At 34.0% G+C, this 23493-nt stretch overlaps 1 protein-coding gene across 10 annotated transcripts in view; it reads right to left on the bottom strand.

Moving 5' to 3' along the window:
- The window catches only part of LOC118747981 (calcium-binding mitochondrial carrier protein SCaMC-3), a 19926-nt gene extending 5461 nt beyond the window's left edge, over positions 1 to 14465 (bottom strand). Inside the window, exons 1-7 of one of the 10 annotated variants that reach the window (XM_036482228.1) lie at positions 14455 to 14465; positions 7414 to 7592; positions 6031 to 6114; positions 5384 to 5953; positions 5049 to 5175; positions 4894 to 4981; positions 3489 to 3600 (exon numbers count right to left, since the gene is read on the bottom strand). In XM_036482228.1, coding sequence (XP_036338121.1) covers positions 3489 to 3600; positions 4894 to 4981; positions 5049 to 5175; positions 5384 to 5872 — 816 coding nt within the window. In that variant the 5' untranslated portion in view covers positions 5873 to 5953; positions 6031 to 6114; positions 7414 to 7592; positions 14455 to 14465. Of the gene's footprint in view, positions 1 to 783; positions 1364 to 3488; positions 3601 to 4893; positions 4982 to 5048; positions 5176 to 5383; positions 5954 to 6030; positions 6737 to 7076; positions 7362 to 7413; positions 7723 to 8761; positions 9295 to 14454 lie in introns of those variants that run through there. The other 9 variants (XM_036482231.1, XM_036482225.1, XM_036482223.1 and 6 more) reach the window with 9 other exon arrangements.
- Positions 14466 to 23493: the final 9028 nt, after the last annotated feature.

The raw sequence follows: 23493 nt of genomic DNA, 5'->3' as shown, positions 1-23493 counted from the left end.
GTGTGTGTGTGTGTGTGTGTGTGTGTGTGTGTGTGTGTGTGTGTGTGGTGTGTCTGGTCTTGATGCTGTTAGACAAGGGGGGACCCACACAGTTTTATGCCGCCTCCAAATGACAAATGAGGAGCCTTTTCAATGCAGAAATACACTCAGAGGTTTGAAACTGCCTATCGAAAGGCGACCGCTGTTAAGTAAAAGTATTATTTCTGTAATTTTTTGCGATATGTCTTCGACCAGCAGGAATCGAACCTTAGTCTTACGGAGTGGTATCTAGTACGCAACTCTAACCACTCAGCTACAGCTGTCACCGCAGTAGAACAGTTTTTTACACGCAGACGCATGCACATACTAAAACATATCCAAAGTAATTCGAAATCAATTAAGTACATAGATGTGTGTTTTAATGGGTTCACTTCCGACAATACATAAAATTGAGAGTCGAAAAGTTATAAGAGAAGAGCATAAAAACTGACTCAAGAGAAAATCTTGCATTTGATGCTTATCGCCACTAAACCAAAACAATCCGGTTATTGAAGTGATTTGTATAGACAAATGTAAATATTTAACAACTATTGAAGCTTACATTAATAATAACCTAAGTTACATATGAATACATACATACATACGTCTAGACTGGAATGTCAAGGGGATTTTTAAGCGAATGGCTTTCGAAATGTGTATTTCTTTTTGTACATATCTATTCCGCGAAGCCGCTGACGTGAAAGATAAGAATGACTCATTTCCTCTGTTTCTGTTTTAAACATTTAAATGTTCTAATGTACGTACCCGTGTCATGACGTCACGAAATATGACTACAAAATCTTCCAGCACATCACCTTGTATGGCCATTTGCTGGAGATTCTGGTAATCAGTTGGCCAGTTGTTGTTGTAGCTGCGCAGCATTTTATAACTTAATTAATAATGATGGGAAATCCGAAAAATCCCAAAACACGAAGTTGGCAACTTTTTTTCAAATTGCGTTTGCAAAAACCGATTCTATTTTCGCGTACACGAATTAACAGCACCACAAAGTATTGGTCAATGCACTCGTGCTACCCTTCGATGATCGGATTCCGGAACACTAAATTTATTGCCCTTGGAAAATTACAAACTACTTCGAATTAGAATTTTCCCACGTAAAAAGCTTGAAAGATTCTATACGCGAACTTCTATCGCTGCTGGTGCTCCTTTTCGAATATGTAGCAATATTTATCAACAAATGTTTACATACATAAACAAACGTTTCGGAAAGGATTACAAATCAAAGTAATTCCAGAAAGTGCAAACTAAATTACTTCGTTGTTTTTGCGTTATGTTATGTAATCACCGCAATTGCAAGCGAGCGCCGAAACGCGTCTTCTATATGAGCATGATGAACAGAGACTGAACTTGGTGTGCTAGGAAAAGATAAGCCCATCAAGCACAAAACATTATCATGTTTTTCCTCTCACCAATACACAGGCAGGCAGAGCCACTTGCTCGGTGCAAAGTACATTGAATTTTATTGTTGTTATTGGCATTTGACGATCAAAAAAGCTCATATAGAACAGCGTTTATATTTGCTGTATGGACACGCGTATACAAATACATATCGGACACCGTCTTCAAAAGAGTCACAACTCAAAATTTGGCATTTTTGAAATTATGCGCTAAAAATGTACACAACACCCTTTATTTACCTTTCAACAAAAGCTGGAGCAAATTTTTGTTATAATTTGTTAAAAAAACCTAAGGTAAAGTCGTCGTTGCCCATATGATTAACATGTGCTACGAAATAGTTTTTCGCATTTTCTGACGAACGTCAGTTATTTTGAGTTGTGACTCTTTTGAAGACGGTGTGTGATATGTATGTATTCAAATGTACACATGTATAGCTATACTTTATACTAGGGATGTTTCGAATGTCATATTTTCGGAATGTGCGAATGCGAATGTTAGGAATAACATTAAAAAAAAAACTATAATCAACTTAAGTCATCGTTTTTATTACTTAAAAATTTTGTAAATTATTAGAACGTTTAATGAGGGCTTAACCTATACAGTGGTTTAATCTAGTAGTCAAAGTTCAAAGGGGGCATATTATATAAAAAAAAAAGTATTTTTGCTGCCTTTTCTCCCATGAGGCGATTTCTTAGAGGCTCGTATATAAGGCCGGAACGCTGGCAGGTGCAGCGCTGAAATATTTGCGTGCCAGATCTGTCAATTTGTCGTATTGTAGTTTAGTTTTCCATCAATCGAGAGGTTTTTCACCGAGATGAGCTCGTTTTTTTTAAAGACAGGCTTTTATTTCGCATTTTAATGTCTTCAGACTCTAAAATTATATGTTGCTTGACATACTACTTAACCGTTTAGCGCTTGAAGCTAAAAGCCGGTTATTGTCCGCACCCTGGTTAGACAGACTTAGAGCCATTTCCAAACATTCGTATCATTTGATGTCGAATGCGAATGTGTAAAATGAAGCGAATCATTCGCATAACGAATGCGAATGCAAATATTCGCAACATCCCTGCTTTATACATGTTTTTGCATATAAATGTGTATATGTACATATGTATACTAAAATATGAATATAGATATTTTCTAATCAGTCATGAGCTATCAAAATACCTGCATACAAGTCAGGAGAAAGACCAAAAGTAACTCGGACAAGCCCCCCTATTTCTACTAAACGAAGCGGCCTGCCCAAGATTTCAATAAAGGTTGGTACTTTTCCGCTGTACAGAGGTGCAATAATTTATCATTTATTTCCCCGTATTGTAATGAATTTAAATAGATTTACAAAGCGACACTTTATCTTTATACTAGTTTTATTAAATCTAGATGATATTCGCCTAGTGCAATATGGGCGTGATGGGCGTGGTTAAGAGAGAATGATAGAATTATATTTTCAACCAAATCGACAGTTTGTATTTAATTGCATGCTGTTTCCGAGGTGAACGTGACGGGTCATCCAAAATAATAATTTACACGCGCATGAGACTGTTATCATTTTTTTGTTTTTTTGTTTTTGATTTTGCAGCCCCTAATTGGTGAATTGTTAGTAAACAAATGCTAAAGTGCCACGAAACACATACATATATAGTATTTACACAGATAGGTACGTATGTACACGTATATATATACATACGTACATACATAATCTATACATATGAGTATCATGAAAAGGATACAATATATCTGAAACGCTAGTTGTACCAATTATTTTCAAGCGAATTATTGATCTAATCCTGTTAAGAGAACAAAATAAATGGCACAAAGCCGAAACCGAGGTTGTCCTAACTTGACAATAGATGACGGATATTTCTTCTAAAATTGAGTTATGCCAAATACTCTCCAGTGCCAAGCTCTTAAACTTAAAGAAAAGAAACAAAGTTTTTACTTTAAAAAATTAATATATGTTTCAGTTGCTAATGTTTTATCCATCACTGTGTTGTTCATATGCGCAATAAACTATTTTAATAAAAATATGTTCATTTATAAAAAATACTTACAGTAGAATGCCGCCAGAATTTTATCAAATCGTGAATGTCCGTGGATGGTGCCATTAGTAGAAAATCGCGCCATTCATTAAAGCTAATATTTAAACTGCCATCTTGATCCATTCTGTATAATTAATTGCAAGATAAGAAACATTATAAATAATTGCAGAATTAATTCGAAATAACATGAAAAGAAGAAACAAAAATTAAAAATCATGCATAAACGTACTTGTCACCGATACATAAATACATACATACATACATATACATATTTACATTCCGACACTGAACATGTGCACGTCACTCACATACACTTTACTTAATCTACACACGATCTCACCTTAAATCTGAGTATTCGTATTTAATCCTAATAGGGAACGAAAAATGCAAACATCAAATGAAGCCAAACTTAGGAGTTTTATGAACTAAATAAATTGGACTTCAACTCTTTTGTCACTTATCTAGTAATTAAAGATATATATAAATTGGTTAGTGTTCGGTAACTTTATAAATTTCTTTTTGTTTTTTGCAATTGTTTTTTTTTTTTTTTCTTAAAGGCGACTGCATGGCAATATGCCTTCTTAAACTACCCAAAGCAGGCTAGGTAACTCCTTTGAAAAAATCAAGTAGTTTACGTTCTCAGTTACATATGTATGCATTTTGGAAGCATATAAGTGTCGTTATGTATGTCTGGACTTACCCTAAATCTTTTGGGCGAACTAAAAATTGCTAAAAAGTATTATGTTTGGGGTTTTAAGGGTGAATGGCACACTTGTTTATGATAAAATGAGATTGTATTTAAATGTGATAGCTATATATGTATGTATATGAAAAACTAACTGCCCTGCAAACCAAAGTTCCCGAAATCTTATCGAAATCTTTAGAAGTATCTTATTTCTGTTGCTGATTTTTTTTTACGAATCTTCAAAGAAAATTATATGAAGTGGTTGTAATGAACTCCTAAAGAAATTTCTGTGCGAATAATGAAGGAAGCTGTGAAAAAATTCTGCAAGAAATTTTTCACATAGTATCATTATTTTCATTGCTTAACCGATTTTCTTCGGAAATTTCGTAAAATAATCGAAGCTGGCACAGTTTATTTAATTTTAGAAAATTCGAATGAGATCTTTACGAATTCCTTAAAATTTCTTTACAGTTCAGAATACTCTGAAAAAATGGTCCGCAGGGTGCTCACACGTGAAAATGTATGCGTTTGCAGGATGCCTGCTAGAATTCAAAGAATTCAGACAGTTGCATTTGCAAAAGATGTAGTGAACATGAAAATTGATGACAGTGTTTGTAAAAAATATCTAAATATGATTAACAGTTAATCTACAACTAATCAAACTGCTACAGACAGTTAAAAAAGTAGTCAAATATTTTTAATATTTCATTATACTAATTTGTAAGCACCCACCGTGACAGTAGATTTGTTGCCTCTTCTGGGTCAACTTCTATGCCCAAATCTTTGAAGGCGTCGATTAGTTCCTCCAAGTCTACTTTACCTGTTTAATAAATAAGAATACATATTTCAACAAGAATAGGACACAACCATAGACGAAAGTTACACACCATCTTTGTTTTTATCCAAGTGCGAAAACTGTAGTCGCAAATTCTTTTCATGTTCTCGTACATAGAAAACAAACTCGGCAAGCCCAACATCGCCACTTTGATTAATATCAGATTGCTCCAGAAATTTCTGGAAGTAAAGTTAATAAAGTTAACAAAATTTAATAGAGCAAAGTATTAACTTGTTATAGGAAAGTTGTCTAAAAAGCCAAACAATAGTTCTTTCGCCGATATGCATACGTATTTTACAATCAGTAGTTTGTGTTAAAAAACACACACACACTTATGCTGAGTTGTAACTTTAGGATAGTAGTTGGGCTGCGGAGGTATGTACATACCTCAGCGTAGACACTCGAAAGACCAAACTCTCGTAACGCTTCAGAAAGATCATGAATATCTATTCGACCATTTCCATCCCGATCAAGACGCTTGAACAGCTTCTCCAGCCTTTCCTCGTCTTCTTGTGGCAACTCGGTAGCTACTTGAGCATGGGCATTGCTACCGCTGGTAAGAAACTGTGGGAATGCTGCCGTTGCCGTATTATCATGACCTTTAGTTTGATGACTCGATGCGGTAGGACTCTGATGGTGTGATTCAGTGGTGTTTAGTACACTCTGGATGGGTATCAATTTTGGATGGTTATGACTGCCTACCGAGTGAGATGGATTCACCGCGCTCTGACTGCAGCTTGCTCCCGTATTTATAGATGCATTTGGCGTATATGATGGTGGCGAGGAATTCTGGGATTTTTGCGTTATACTATTTTTATCCTGGTTCTGGACTATATTGTTTGATACAATATTCTTTTCTTCGTCTTTATCCACCATTATAGTTACCAGTCCAGTAATGAAACTTGACTTTCTCTTATAAACTTAATGCGAGTCAACTTCTTATAGGTATCTTCCTTGCTAACGAAAATATATTTAGAAAAAATTTGTGTATTTGAAGTTTACAAATTGCATTATACATATGTATGTGAACTCACCTCGATTAATATGTATCAGCGTCGACTGCGCCGTCTGCCAACCAATCCTTCTTAATGCCAGTGGTTCCTCGTTGTTTGTGTATTCTAAAGATAATTGATTATAAACAAAAGTCTGGGCATATGACAGTCATATTGGTGCTCTCAAAATGTGAATACACCGCATATGAATTCATACTTATACGAAAAAATCACTACCAATATTACAGTACCTTCCACGTTCTTCGGATTACTCCATTAATATGTAGAGCTTTTGGTGGCAATTGCAGAAAGCCTTAATTTTTGGCACTAGCGCATATTTTTGTTACTAGAAATTATTTTGATAGTAACATTTACAGTTTTTGAAAAACAAAGCTATTTTTTCCAATTCTTTACTTCATTATTATTGCCATTATTGAACGTGAGCTCATCAAGTGAAAACGCAGGAACGTAATTGGATAAATAAATTGCATGCGTGTATGTGAAATAGGGATGTTTCGAATGTCATATTTTCCGGAATGCGAATGTGCGAATGTTAGGAATAACAATGAAAAAGCTATAATCAACTTAACCTTGGAAGTACATTCTTAATTTTGTATATGTAAACAACGCACGTTGTCGGCTCGTAGATTCGGCGAAGAACGTACATTATAGAACATTGTACAGAGTTTTAATCTAGTAGTCAAAGTTCAAAAGGGGCATATTATGTTTCAAAAAAAAGGAATTTTACTGCCTTTTCTCCCATGAGGCGATTCCTTAGAGGCTCGTATATAAGGAACGCTGGCGGGTGGGGCGCTCAAATATTAGCGGGCCAGATCTGTCAACTTGTATTTTAATTTAGTTTTTCACCACTCACCGAGTTAAGCTCGTTTTTCTTTAAGATAGGCCTTCAATTGAGCTTTAATTTAACATTTTTTTATGTCTCCAGAATCATTCGAATAGCTAATGCGAATGTAAATATTCGCAACATCCCTGATGTGAAACTGCCGCGGTGAAAGCAATATTGTTTTTATTTTCCTAGGCTTTGGCATATGTACATGTATAAACTCTACAAATAATTTTTAACATACACATTAAGTTCCACATGTACTTAAAAAACCAAATTAATAAAATTTAAACCAAATAATTCCAAATACAACTGTGTATCGAATTCCAACTGATGCAGGTAAATTTGACGCACACACAATATTTGCACAAAAATGACAGCAGTATGTACATATGTATGTATGTATGTATATATAGGCGTGTTTCTTAACTTTTTACAGCTGATGGAAGCAGATTGCCGAAGAGTAGAATTTTCCTCGCAGATCGAAAGAGGAAAAAAATAAACGAAAATTAGCAAATTTGCAATCACTGTATATACACACACACACACACACATCTTCAAATGCATGTACAAATACTTACATTCTGCAATATTTCAATGTGTTTTGATAATGATGCACTCATTTTTTTATTATTAAAACGAATTAAAATAAACTTGCCAAATTTTTCCTTTCGCGTTTTGAACAGCTGCTTCGTAAACATACATATGACTGCAAGTTTCTGCTGGCAGAAATTTCGCCAGCAGAAATTTGCAGCTCTCTCTGCAAATTTTTTGTGTTAAGAAACGCTTTCCAGCAGAATACAGTAAAAATTTTGAATAGTTTTTCGTTGGGAAACACAACTTATGTATGCTCGTACTTGGGGCTGAAATCGAAACTAACAGCTGATTATTATACCGGGCAACCAGAGCTGTTAAATTTCCATTACGATTAGTAATCAGTAATTTTTTGGATAATTTTAATGATTATTTTAATTTCCTTACATAATCCAGCAATTAATAATTAATTATAATTAAAAATAGTCATGATTAATGTTCAATTAATTGATTATTTTTAATTGTTTGATTTTTATAAATTATTTGATTGTTTTTAATTATTTGATTACCTGCAATTATTTTAAATTATTTTTCCAAATAATGTTATGTAATTAAAAAAAAGTTGAAAATAATTGAAATTAATCAAATAATTATATTGATCATCTATTAAAATTTTAAAAAATTATTTTAAATAATCAAAAAGAACAAAATAATTATGTAACTAAAACTAATTAATTTTTTTTACCAACGCTTTTATTTAAGTTATAATAATACTCATTGAAAAGGTGCAAATAATGATGCAAATCATTAATCGGTTACCCAAAAACATGCTTTAATTAATAATCATTATTTAACAGGTCTGCCGGCAACACACGAAGGAGAATTCTATCAAGTAAGGGTTATAATCCCTAAGCGCGTCCGAAGGCTTACAACGCACAGGTTTCGGTTAAATCTTGTAAATTCTCTAAACAATAATGGTATAATAGCAAATTAAGCATCAAACGAAACAAAAACATGTTCTATATCAATTAGAAACCTCTAAAATTAAATTAAAAATTATTCGAGCTATATTTTCAAATTTAAATTTTCAACGGAAAATTAGTTGTAAAACAAAATTAAAGATTACATACCATATGTGCAGAATTGAGTAAAAATCTTAGTAAATTTTTGTCAGTGTGCCTGCGAAATCCACCGATTGACCTCAACCCTGATATTAAAAAGGGAGCAGAATAACTTTAAAACGGAGCCCATCACATTCGCTGAAGCAAAGTATGGGCTCGATTTCACGCGATTTTTTCCACAAAACCTACTTTTGTGCGTATACACCGAAAACCATTTGACCTTCTTTAATCACACCTAAAATTTTTGTCAACTTTCACTAGCTCACATACATACCTACGTAAAGCTGATGGCCATAGTATTCGACACAAATGCAGCTGTCTGGATGCCACCTGAGAGCAAATGCCAGTTACGCACACAGATGTATTAATTTGCTGTTTTGCAATATACGAAACTCAATAGATTTGGTTTCTGCGTATTCAATAACTAACTATATTATATCTGTATATTTATATTATTGGGAATTTTGCAAATTTGCTTAGCTCAAAAAGTGATGTTGCACTGAATTCACTCCGCTTGTATCACTATCGCACTCATTAGAATGGCTACCACACCTGCCAAAAAATATTTCGCTGCTGCAGCAATTGCACTTTTTTGCGGACCGATTTCCACGCAAAGGTTGCACACAGATTTGTCTTCCTATGAAACTGAATTCCTCCTGATTTTTCCAACCGTTTTGTTCTCAGTTATAACACACAATTTATGCCACTTTATTGTTTTTTTAATTTATTCACAATTTCTTCGACAGAGAATGTGCAAAACGGTTAACACGTAGCTGTCATCGGTCTAAGAATAGTCACCACACTAAGCTGCCATATGTGAAATAAATTACATTAGTGAGGTGAAATTGGAGCGTTTTTAAATTGCTTCTGAATAAACCGAGTACTCTTACTTATATTACCACGGCAGCCGGTTCTACGTACCGCAATGACTCGGGGTTTTACCCGACCAAGGGCGATCTAACCCCGTTTAGGTCGGCGAAATCGATCAAAGGTTGCCCAATTATGGGGCTACATCTGCACAGGGCTGGCATAGAGTCAAACTCAGGACCAGAAATGTACACCTCCTGCATATGCCATAGACGATTACACGCAAACTCCAACTCGGTCTATTGCCATACGTAGGTGAGCGTAAGTTCCGCAGGGTTGTCACAGCTGCTGCAGGATGTATTTCGGACCCCCGTCCGAGTTTTCCTGCTGAAGCGGCTGACGTAGCCGATTAGCGTGACAACCTTCGTCAGGTCGAAATCCCCGTATCAAGAATCTAAACACGAAGATTCGCTATCTCAGAATTCGATTCAAAAACGCCCTATCTAAACATATTTTCAATATATTTTCAGCTGAGTTAGAATGCTTTTCAAACAAATTTTGAGATAGGGCGTTCAACCAAATTCTGAAATAGATCGTCTTTGAAACAAATTCTAAAGTAGGGCGTCCTTGAAAAGCTTTCTGTGATTGGGCGTTTTCAAACCGGTTGTGGAGTTATTTCTTTTTATTCCGAATATGAACCATATCGGACTATAAATACAGGGGGTCAATTCCTGTTCTGCGTTATCGTGAAGTGAAGTGAAAAGTAGAAAATTCTCACCAAAATAAGTGCGGTGTGAAAGTGTTATTTTTATCATTTCTAATAACGCAGAACGAGAATTGACCCTCTGTTTTTTTCAAATACACCCACACCGGCGCCAGCTAGCGGATTAGTTCCTCTTTCATATTGCATTGTCATAGGTTTTTGAGCTAAGTTTGAAGTTTCAAGTCTCTAGCCCATCGAGAAGTTGGTTAAAGCTGGCGTAAGATTTGATTACAAACAGGAGACACTTAATAAAAGCTTGTAAAAATTAAACCAGTGGATAGCCAAAACGCGAAAAAGATAGGAGTTGGCCATCTTCTTCCACGAGTTGTGTCATTTTTCGACAAAAACGTGGTTCACCTATATTAGAAAATGCATTATCTTCAGTTTCGTATAAAGAACAAGACTCCATCGCGAAATTGCGTTTAAATGAAAACTTAAAAGGATATATACATATTTACTAAAAAAAAAGTAAGAGTAACCACTAATGCTCGTATGTACATATACCCCCAGAATGATAGAATACAAGATTGCGCCGATTGCAGCAGAATTCGTGAGAGTAACTTTAGCGTGACGTCATCGTAGAGTTGACAACTGAGAGCGGCGAGAATGAGGGCGACTAGTGATGTGCTGAATTTGCCCCAATACTCGGTACCCAATACTTAAAAAAGATTTCGGTACCCTATACTTCCTTTTCGGTATCCGATACCGATTATTTACATTAAACCCTCGCCATTATATGCATTTCAGGTTTAGAAAAAACTTTCATTACTAATTTATATGATATCGGCTAAAACACTTGAACTTATCGCCACAGAAAAATATTATTTTATCAGTTTTAACCTTAGTCGGTCCAAGGTTCAAGAAAAAATACTTTGACGGATGAAGAAGCCTTTCAGGGGAGAGATTCTGTAGCCAGTTAGCGACAAGTTTCGGATCGATATCGCACTTGTTGACTTACAAATATTTGATATCAAACGTCGACAAAACCGATACCGATTCGAAAATTGTCGTTAACTGGTTACAGAATCTGTCCCAGGCCTACAAAAATGATATCGTCCGATTCAGCTGGAACAAAAATGCTTCAAAAAAGTAAGGGTTGCTCTGTCGAACCGACATATATACATCTTTCATTTGAATCAATAAAAAAGCTCTATTGGCTCTTACATTCGGGTTTTGTTAGGCGTTTTTTCCATATTTTTGGCCTATGTGCGCTTTTATTCGAAACCTAAATGTTTCGGTACCGAGTATCGAGAGTATTGGGTACTTAAAAGTATTGACTCAGCACATCACTACTGCTGTCTTCTCTACTATGACGTCACCAAAAACAGCTGATTCTGTCAAAATCACTGAGAGCCGAGTAGCGGTATCGTCATCGGCGCCACCTCTGTATTCTCTCCACCGTGGGCGCCACCTCTGTATTCTCTCCACCGTGCATATACCCGTAGTTGCGTATGTAACGTATACGCCCCGTAGCACCACTCGAAGTCACTAACACGTTTACTCGCACGTCTAATTAAAATCCATATTATTTAAAAGTAATTAAATTTTGGCGTTTAAGATTTTTACACAGCATTCCTCATGCACATATATATTTCTTTCTCATGGACATATATGTATAACAATTTTAGTCTGAAGTTCGAGTGCACCAATAAAAATTGTTAAAATGGAATGTTAGTTTCTGATAGTCATCTCTTACTCAATGTAATTTTTTTTTTATTTCGTGAGGTGGAAAGAAAAACATTTTCATCCTTTAATTTTAACATTTTGAAGAAACTTAAATTATTAAAATTTAAAAAAATCATAAAATATCAAAAATTACAAAATAGCTGCGAAAGAATTTCGTGGTACACTCTTGAAACTTTACAGATATTTTGTATGTATTTGATGTCAACGTCTATTGCCTCAAACATGAACATTCTATTTGGAAACATACCAAAGCTATTAAAACAAAAACACTTATGATTATTTCGAGTGACAATGAAAAAATGAGTAATTTCGATATTTTTCGTCTAAATAAACGTTTTAAGCAAGGCACATTAAACAGGTAGTATCAGTAGCGCAAAAACAACATTTGCGTGTATTTTGTTGTTGCTTCTGGTATCGAAAGTGTCAAAAACTGTTCTGAATTTTTTCTTCTAAATCAAAGCGTGCCATGTGAAATACAAAAAATTATAAAAAATAAAAAATTGAAATTGGAAAAAATAAAAATTGATGCAACTTTCTTTCCTAGTAAATTTGTTTGCTTCTCGAAGCATTGATCCATCCTTTGCAAGGCCCAGTAATCAGCGGTTGTGCTGCTGAGTTGGGCGAACGTTCCAAAAGCTGCTATTCAATCGTTTGTTTTGTATGAGAAAAAATTAAAAATATTTGACATTTTCGAGACCAAATAATTTGAAAATAAATCAAATCAGCTGCTCTACTGATACTACCTGTTCAATGTACCTTGGTTTTAAGGGTAAAATTGTTCAAATACCCGATATATTTTTTATTGTACTTATTTCTGGAACTCCATTAATTGAAATAAATGCAAGAAGTATGGAAACACCACTCGTGGGATTTGCTCATATAAATTCTTCCAATTCGGTGCCCCGCTTCAGGCGATCTTTGTGGGGTGGGAGATTCTTATACGAGTTCCAAGGTAAAATAATAGGAACTGTTTCGGCACAGATTCAATAGTACAGATGCATATTCCACAATCGGTCTTACAGTAAGACTCTTACTAGAGAGGTATAGAGAACTTTAGTGACATAAGGATCGTTGAATTCCTTAGCCCAGCGTTTAAGAAAAGCGAACACTCCTCAAGCACTAATCACGCAGGAGTTTATATGAGACTTGAATTCTAGTTTATCGTCAAACTCATAAACTTCAATGGACGATCTCTTCGGTGTAAGAAAAGATATCAAAATAATAAAAAACACACACATTCAGGTTACTAATAACAATCAATGCTATTGAAATTAATTCCCTGCCACACATAACTCCTAATCTGCTTTAACTTTTTTGTTACAAATAACCTTTCGATTAGCGGACGACTCAAATGGCTGTTTTTTTTTGTTTTTTTTTTGTTTTTGTTCGTAGGAGGGAAATGCTTTATGCACTGGCCGGGGGCGCTAGTCTCTATACTACCTTCCCCGAGTGTGGGACTCCCACCGAAGCGTGTTGGGCTACCCACTAAAACCCAAAGTCCCACCGCCCGCGCAGCAATCCCGCATCTGGCACCGCAATTCCGCATGTCTTCAGATGCAGGGGCGCGCTGCTAGAGCCTTGGGGCTGCTCTTTTGTCCTCACTAGACATCCGTCCTCTCCCTGCTCTGCTTCCCACTTGTCTGCACTGGAGATCCCTACCCCAACTATGTTGTTCGGAGTTATGTCTCCGTATCTTTCTTCCAACATTCTGTGTGAAATCAAGAAGTGTTCGCATGTGAAGAATGTATGGTGCACGTTATCTTCGACGTTTCCACAGTAGTGACAGAACGGTGAGTCCACCACCCTTCCCATTCTATGAAGATATTCTCGGAAGTAACCATGACCGGTGAGGAATTGCGTCAAGTAGATATCGACTTCCCCATGCGGTCTATTCAATCATGTTTGAAGGTCTCGGCTATCAGGGTGTGCGTCCCTCGACCTTTTGTGCTCGCGTTCCAGTTTTGTTGCCACTGCTGGATTAGTTGCTCGCGCGCCCTTGCCGCGGCAGCTGCTCGATCTATCTCGGCAGTGAGATTGTAAATCTCTTTTCGCTCGTAAGCAAGTAGCTTAATTGGCATCACGTCAGAAATAACTAGAACCGCGTCCGCGGACAATGTACGGTATGCAGGAGCAATGCGTCGGCCCATATTTCTGCCCAGTATATGCGAATGTTTATTGTACATATATATATAGCAGTAGTTTGCATACATATCTGCAAATGCATATTCAAATAACAGTCATGTGCAATTTATTTTCACAAAGTTTGCGTGTACGAGTACTAATTCCAATTCGATTTAACCCTCATACATACATACATACTCGTACATACATACCAAGATGTGAACCACATATGCATTTGCAATTATGTACATTGAAATACATACAAATATGTATGCACGTATGGATGTATGTATGCATACCATAGGCGTGTAAGTAACCTTCCATCCTTAACGATATACAGCTTTCGTTTACTCACTGCGGTTAATTTGTAGAAATGTTTTACGACTACGACAGGGTGTAAATTGTTTGTCAACCACTACGTGACTTGTTACTACTTAAACATATATGTATGTATGTAAGTATGTATAAATGTACATAAATATCTAATAAACTGAGCTACATGTGTGCACCTACTTAAGGATGTGTCGCAACAAATGCACACTCATAGCTTTGCTGAATCATTCTGCCGTCAAATTATCTTATTTTATGACCGTTTTTTACGGATTCTTAGATGCAAATAACAACTTTGACGACTGTACAATTTGCCAGCAAATTCAAAGGTCACAAATATGCACGAGCAAGTAAATATGTAAATATACTTATATACTTATATACGTATATAAAATACATATGTACATATCTCCGACTAAATATACACACGTATGTATGTATTTATAAAATGTGTTTGTGTAAGTGGGCGTAGTTAAATAGACAAGTTATGTATCCTGAATCAGCTGTTGTCGCCTGATATTAGCTGAGTTTATTTATAAGAATTATTTTCCCGACTTCAATGTTGAAAAACATAAGTCCGTATTTATAGGTTTATTCTTTTGGTAAGTTAAAATTATCAGCTATTATTTCTACTCAAGCCACTTACATAGCTTTAAATTGGCAACTCTTCTTAAATGGAAACAAGAACCCAATATGTATATTCATTTGTCCAAATCAATCACCTAGCTAGCTGTAGTTGAATATACACTCATGAATTGATAATTGATACAGCAGTGATTTATGTATCTTTAGTTCCCTGTCTGGCGAGAGTGGAAATACAGCAAAATCATCAACGGAATTGAATGAAGAAAAACAAATTGTAAGTTCACCATTAGATACAGCAAAGCAACAAAAAAAACTTTGTGAGTTTGTTTAGCACCGTCGAAGCTTTTACACGATAAACAGATATTGAATGAATAATAAACAAAAGTATGTACATACACATACATTAGACTGCATCACAAACAAACGTTGTGGGGTTTCCGCCGGAAATACATTCGAAGACTTCCACCAAAATATGTTGGAAAATATTAAGTTATTAAGTTTCTTAAAGATTTTTTTGAAAAAAAAAAATCCCCTCGGACGACATACCAGTTTAATTTTTTTATGTTTTTTTTAATGTTTTTTTAATTTTTTCAATGTTTGGTTTAAGAAAAATTTAAGTAACTAGACCATTACTATACCCATTTAGACTAATGAGATATCAGTTGGGAGGTATTTTCTCACCCTTTTTATTTCTTTGAAAAAAAAAAAATATATCAACACATTTTAATTAAACTTGGAATAAAGCTCGTTCCTCTTACCTTTCTCTCTCATTCTTTGAATTAAATAATTTGCAAAGAAATAAAAAGAGTAAGAAAATACCTTTACCAAGATATCGTATAAGTCTAAATCGGCATAGCTCTGGTCCAGTTATTAAAGCTTTTCTCAAACCAATCTTTGAAAGAAGTTCAAAAACAGCAACAAATATCTCATTAATAGGAATCTGCTGAACAATTTTTTAAATAATTTATGCGAATTTTTTAAGCTTAAACGGTTTTGCCATCTGTGTTGATTTTTATTCCAAAAACACTTAAAAAAAACTATTTTTATTCATAAAAAACTAAAATTTGGGAGGTATTTTCAAATCGGTTCAGCTCACGTAAATCTTAATATTTTTCTGAAATATTTTGGCAAAAGTCTTATGGCCTTATTCATAAAAAATAAAGTAGATTTATCAAAGGTTTATAAATTGAAAAATTTATGAAAACGTCAATTTATAAAGCTCTTTAAACCTACTTTATTTTTTATGAATAAGGCCATTAAAGTATAATCGATTTTATAATTCTAATGGAAATATGTACAGTACCAATTTTTTTTTAGTGCTGCAGTTTAATGTACATACATACATACATATCTGTTGTAGCGAATTACAGGGGGACTAAATATATATGTATGTCAACCGGAACAGAGCTATGTATATCTAAAAATTTGTGCAATACAAAACAAATGTGCAAGGGCTGAAAGTGTTTGTACACTTGTTCTTTTTTAAAGCTATGTGGCGATTTTGGAAATTCAATATGGCGGCTTCAGTAGAAGTGATGCAATTCATCAAACTCGCGAACGACAAATATTATGCGTAATTAATATAATTTACAAAACCTATGAAGTGAAATGAAAAAAATAATTTTTTAAGCAAATCTGGTGTCGAATTTTAAAAAGCCAAATTTTTCTTTTTGCAATTCTAAATAATCGCTCCAAATTTGAGACTCGGGGCTTTTCGGGGTTGCTGAACTAAAATTTTATGTCAGACTTTAAAAATTCTAAACGGCAGCAAATTATCATGGAATAGTTAAAATCGAACGTACGTACATGGCGTATGAGTAACATTCTCATCTCCTCTGAGTAAAGGTGGTCTTAATCGCATATTTAATTTCGCGATAAAGATGAAAAGCAAAGGCCCTCCTACAGGTGCGATACGATACACTGTGGAGCTCCATCCTTCTTATCGAAATCTTTAATTCCCAACACTTTAAATCGTATTAAATAGGGTAACAATGGACGAGTTGAATTATTTAATTCCATTTCAGAACTCTACAATGAATAAAAATTGGCATTATCTGCAGTGTTACATGAAATAGTTTTATATCTGGTCCTTTAAAAAACTTAGATGTTAGGATGTTGCTTTAATCTGGATCCTCAAATATGAACAATGGAATGGTTAGAAAGTAGCTTACCGTCAATGAAAGCACCATTGGAAGCTTAAACTTATTTGTGATAATACATGAAGTACTTCTTAGCGCTCCTTGTTATAGTTACTAGACAGATAAATTACTTTTACGTAGAAATCAAAAACCAACAGACTTCTACATACATACATATGTATATGTATAATGCTGTGTGTTGGGTAACCGCATACACGCAAAGCTCATTTAACCCTTAGCCACCTAACGGCGGTCACAGTGACTCTACCGTTTTTTATTTTTTAAATATTCCCGTTATTATGCAAGCTGCGCAGTTGTCCGTCTATGTACTTTTTCTTTTCTCTCGTCAGTTCGTTTTGTGCAATCAGGCAGTCAATACGTGTACCAATTCAAAAACTATTTACTATTACAAAAATTACTATTTACAAAAATTATTTACAAAAACTATTTTAATTGCGATTTAATCGCGCCAAAAACAATTTATTATTGAAGTCCATGTTTTTAAGTTATAAAAAAAATAAAAAAATTTTAAGTTCGAATATTTTTTCCTAATTAGATCTCATTTTATAAAAGTATCTACGTTTTCTTACAAAATTCGTATAACAATGAATAAAAAATGTTATTGAAGTATGAAACTTCTTTTAAGTTAATTTTTTTGTTAATATTAATTAAATAAAAGGTACAAAAGAGTTATGTGCGGTTTTTGCGTGTTTTATTATTATATTTATACTTTAAACACTAAAATTAAGTAAGGGGTCACCTTGACCGACGTTAGGTGGTAGAGTGTCTAAAAAAGACGTTAGGTGGCTAAGGGTTAACAGATTCTTTGTGTGATAACTCTCATGCAACGCCAAGTATGCATAACTGAGTCGTTACTTTGCTTGCTTCGTTTTGAGAAGTGTCAAAAATTATTTTAAATTATAATAATGCATATGAAGGCTGGCCTAGTTACAACTTTGCCTCACTTGCTTTAATCGCCGCAAAGTTTCACAAAGATAAATGTTTTAAAGGCTTTTTGTAGGCTTTTGACAAAAAGGTTTGTTCACGTTCTAAATGCATTTTCAAACAAACTGCTGCAAACTTTTATGACCAAGAATTAGCTTACGTAATTAAAAAAAAATATATATATATATAAGTAATTAAATGTTTAATAAAAATGATTCTATGTTTGCATATTTATATTTAACATATAGCTAGCTTAGAGATCAAAATGTTGAAAAGTCCCATTTTAATAATTTTACAGGAACTTTGAATACAAAATTTTGCGTGTTTAAAGCAAAGCAAAATGCCATACGAATCAGAAGGATTCGATATTTTTGAAAAGATTTCGCATTATTTTATCCTTATCGGATTTTCGGGGCCTCTATTGGAATTAGAAAATTTACCAATCTTGATTTCTCTCGCTTCCTATATGAAAATATGAGGTTTCATAAAATGTGGCAACTTAGGAACTTTTCACACAAAGCTAGCGATATTTAGGATGTTAAACTGCTGGTCAGTTGTCTTTTGAAAAATCTATTTTTTTTTTTTAATTTTTGTGAATTTGAATATGTACAAATATTATCATTCCTTTGAAATGCAAAAATTAATACGCATTTTTTTAAATAAATCTGATACGATTGTTTTGTATTACTCTTTTTTTAATTTTCTGTAATTTTTTTGGAAAAATAATTCTTAGTGCAAGGGAACAGACCTCGATTTTTTAACTACACATTTGGTTGCTTTGACAGCTTATACTTAATTTTAGAAAAAAATCACTGAAAGCTCACAATAAAATGACGCTCAAAACATCCATATTTTTTAAGAAATTTTTTTGAAGTAAAAAACCACTTCTTAATTTTTTCAAAGAATATGGTGCCTTCAATTCAAAAAAAAAAAATGTCATTAGCACAATTTACGTCAAATGGAAGCAACGGCGGCTAAGAAGAAGTTAAACTACCTTTAAGTATTTGTAGAATGGTACTACATACCTACATATGTATGTTTGAACAGTAAATAATGTTACTCATACGCCACGTATCCTTGCGATGAGTCAAGCCTGAGTATGTAATAGGAAAATAATAACAAATGGCTACGCGAAAGTGAAATACTTCCCACAGCATACATGAGTAGAGAGCGAACAGAGCAGAGAGTAGAGATGAACGAGAAACAAACAGCGATGCGCTAACTGCGAATAGTTTTCAGGTAATTAAAAACGTTTCCAGTCAAATTGTGCAGTAGGACATTTCGTTATTTTAATCAGGATAATTTTCCGTGGTACATATGTATGTATTTTAATCGTTAGGGAATTATTTCAACCTTAACTATCAGATTTATTGGCCTAAGAACTTTGATTCGAGTCTACTACTGCAAAAAAAAAGGATTGTCCCTCCACTTCTGTCAGACATTTCGTCAATTTTAGTGCCATTTGTAATAAGCAGCTTCAGTTTGTCATTATTTAGAACTCTAACCGCCAAAAAGACGTAAGCGAATTTTTTTTTAATTCTCTTTTGTTGCAGAGAAATGTTCCCGGAGCATCTAAATGCATTTCTGCATCAAAAATAAAGTTCTGGAAAAAATATCGCTTACGTCTTTTTGGCGGTTAGGGCGCGATATGCATGGTATGTGTGTATGTACATAATACATATGTACATTTGTTGAATTTCTTCCATTTCATAGAACTTATTTAAAGCACATCAACTTAAAAAGGCCAAGAATTGTACATATGTACGTATGTGCGCATACTTATGTTGGCGTAGATGAATGACGGAAAGAGAAGATTGACACGCAAATAAAAGTCTATGTTATGTCACTTTTGCAAACCAGCAAATAGATAGGCGCATGCATTTAATTTCTTTGCTGAATAATGTATGCGCCTGTACATACATATGTATGTATGTATGTATGTATGTAGGTACGCCTGTATGTACATATGTATGTTTACGTTTGTTAACGCATTTATATATACCCGTACAGGGTTGTCCAATTTAATATGAGAACTTTAACATTTTTTATTACATATGTATGTACATTAGGGTTTAAAATGTTAAGCGCTCACGCCCTAGCATTTTTCTAAACGAAAAAAATAATAATCGTATTTTTTTGTTTAAAAAAAATTACATTAAAATGGGGCTCAAAGCCCATGAAGTTTTCCATGTATTAATAAGTTTTTCGTAGAAATGGTATAAAATTATATAAAATCAATATTTTTCAAGTGGCAAAGTCTGTTTCTTTTTAGGAGACTTGTAATAACAATACCGAATTGTTTATTCAACCATTAACTTTTTTATGGGTCCCCCAAAAACCACAAAAATGCAATGAGGCAGTTCTAAATATATATATTTTTTATTTTATTTTGAATATATGAGCAAACTATTAAGCAAAATACATATAAATAAATAAATATTTAAATAAAAAATACGGGTATTCTTTTTTACATTTAGAAGAATCTTAGGGAGTTGAGAGCTTAACATTTTAAACTTTCTTTGGATCACCCTAATGTTCATATTTGCATATGTACAAGTGTATGCGACAACATAAATGCTTTCATCAAAGGCATACAAATGTTTGAACTAATCTTTTTAACCACGAAAATGTGGTGGAAACGCGTTGACAGAACTTTCTTGTGACAATTCGCTAGAAATGATTGCGAAATATGCTTATTTGTGTTTGTATATATGTATATATACATATAGACTATGTATGCGCGTGTGGGCACATGGACAAACAGCCCTTTATACATAGGCATTTTATTATGCATAACTAATGCCTAACTTATATTCGTTGAATTCATTGGACTTCAAAGTCGGGCTTCCGTTTTAGTTGGAAGTAAATATATTGAATTTGTGCACATGCGTCACATGATTTTATATGAATTTAAAGGTGAATTGGATCATTTGATAGTAAAAAGTATGTACATATGTATTTACGTTATGCTTATTGCCACCTTAAGTCCTTATTAATAATGGCGCTTTAACTTACTAATTAATAAGCAATTCGGTGGAATTTCTCTTTGTACCTTCGAGCGAAATACATACATATGTACGAGTTTCTGTATGTATTGATGTGTGCGTACATATGTAGCTTAAATCGCTTTCAGACCACATCTGCAATGAGCTTACCTAATTTATGCGTAATTTTTCCCAAATTGTTTCCACTATATTAACCAAAAATGGTATAACTTTAAGCGGGTGGTAAGTCATCCGAGCAAGGCAAGACCGGCGCGCCGATTGGTTTTTTGGTCAACCCTCTTTGGAATTGAATTTATATTGAATTGCATGAGTTTACAAGAAATTCAAAGAAAAAGATCCATATATCTAAACACTTGTATATATGAATGTATGTATTAAAGTAAACATATTTAATTATGTATACTACGTTCCCACTTTGTAGGAGTGAATTAATTAAATCTCATGTCTGACGATTTTTGTGGTTGGCTTTTACGCATTTGTGCATTTGTAATTTTTCACATTCAAACAGGAAAATTTTGCAGTCAAGTTAAGACGTTAATGGCTAACGACGATCTAGGAACACTAAATTTCTTGATTAGATTTTGATTGGATTCTGATTAGATTTTGATGAATCTCTTCATCATAAAAATGCTGTGAACTTATTTTTCTTTGATAGAAATAACTGCACTTTGTTGGGCATAAAAATATGTACATACTTACACACATGCCTACATCATTTTTTTTTTGTTGCACATATTACCCGCCGTCTTCACATGTGCTTGGAAATCTCGCTTGCGTTCTACTCTTTTTTTCTCGCAACCGAGATAAGACTTTTGTTGACTGGGCATTTGACAGCATACTTTTTCATTTGTAAAATGTCGCCAAACAAGAAGGTTCGTGCTTTGCATGCTAAATTTGTATTTGCCACCAAAAAAAAAAAAAAAAATGATGTTGCTACTCTAAAGACATCTGCGAAATGTGAAAATAGCTGTCAAATAACAAAAATGACAGTTGAAAGCAAGCGAGAGCTCGCAAACCGCTCGGTATGCGAGAAAAAGTATGCTGCATATTTTTTGCGGTCTACACGCAAGCGAGATTTTAAAGCATGTGGAGACGGGTTATTATCTTTGAATAGATTCTGAGTACATTTATCAAAGTGATGAATGGAAGAGAGTATTTTTGAGTACTGGTACTGGGTACTTTTGGTATCGTAGTAAAACATGGCAAATATCGATGCGAGTATCAGAACAATTATAAAACGTTGACAACATCTATGTATGTATGTATGTATAAACATAATGATATCAAGAACGATAATGATCTAGAAACTTTCAAAGACAGCGATAAATAAGAGGAACAGAACACATGAATCGATGTCGATAGCAACAGCTGGTAGATAACAGTGCATATAATGATATCGATAACCACATAATCGATATTGATGCTAATAACATCAATTATTACGATAATTATAGCGATATAAATAACAATAATATATAAACAAACGCGTTAATATTTGAAAACGGTTTTTCGAGAAAATATTCTTTGATGTCAGAAGAATGTAAACTTTAAAGATGTGGACCAATTTCTTTATAATGCAGACCGATGAATGCATAATAACTGGATTTTTAAAGTACGCTGAGAAAATACTTTGATTACATCAACTAAAGATATTTCTAGCAACACATGATTTGGATACTATCTTCTGAGTATAGTTTGCAAAGTCCGTTCAATGTATTTTTATTCTGACCAAGTTTCACTTCAGAGATACTTTTTCCCACCATTGAAAAATGTCATAAAAAAATTTCTTTAAAATTTTGTGGTGTTTAACGAAAGTCGGCTTAGAAGTTACTATGCTATTAAAATTTCTATTCAATTCATATTAAATTAAATATGCATATGTATATGTACATACATATATCAGAAAAATAAATTACCTATTTTTTACATACATGTCGACTGAATTTTTGAAAGAAAGGAAAGGAGCTTTTAACTTCTTTTTTTTTACATACAATGTATACTTACATACACATTTAATTTAAATGTATTTACTTCAAAATCTCGTGGTAATAAGCATTTTCACATATTTACATAAATGGGAGAGATTATTTTAATTTAGTGTTGATGAACGAAAACAAATAATTAAATGTCTATTAAGTTATTTTGCTAAATACACAAATCCAATTTGAATTGAAATCCCTTAAAGGCATTTTATGCTTTAAAGCCCACAATTGAAAAGTTCGCCTGCCTACTTTTATTACATGTTTTGTTGCTTAATTAGCATTCGACCAAATAAAACCAAAGGAAATTTATGTATACAAATACGTACATACATACATACATAAATAGGTATGTAGGTATGTGTATGTACATTTGCCCCAGCAGCTGTGATTGTGCTCGGCAGCCACCAGTTCGCTTGAAACTCTTAAGCTGCTTGGGAAATAGCGTTAGAAAGTTCGCTGCAAAAGTGTTTGTTGCCATAGATAAACATCCTGTTGTGACTTTTCAATGCCCTTTACACACAGTTTGTTGTAGGCACTACCAAAACAATGAAGCTAAAAGTCACAGACATATTCCTGCTGAGTTTTGACCTTTTATTGATTGCTGTCCGGACATGACTCTCCACGACGCATTTCCAGTTCAGAAG

Source organism: Rhagoletis pomonella, unplaced genomic scaffold, assembly GCF_013731165.1.
Source record: "Rhagoletis pomonella isolate Grant_MI unplaced genomic scaffold, Rhpom_1.0 Rhpom_scaffold_00012, whole genome shotgun sequence".
Classification (NCBI taxonomy): domain Eukaryota; kingdom Metazoa; phylum Arthropoda; class Insecta; order Diptera; family Tephritidae; genus Rhagoletis; species Rhagoletis pomonella.
Note: the sequence above shows the minus strand (reverse complement) of the source record. Positions and strands in the feature narration are given on the sequence as shown.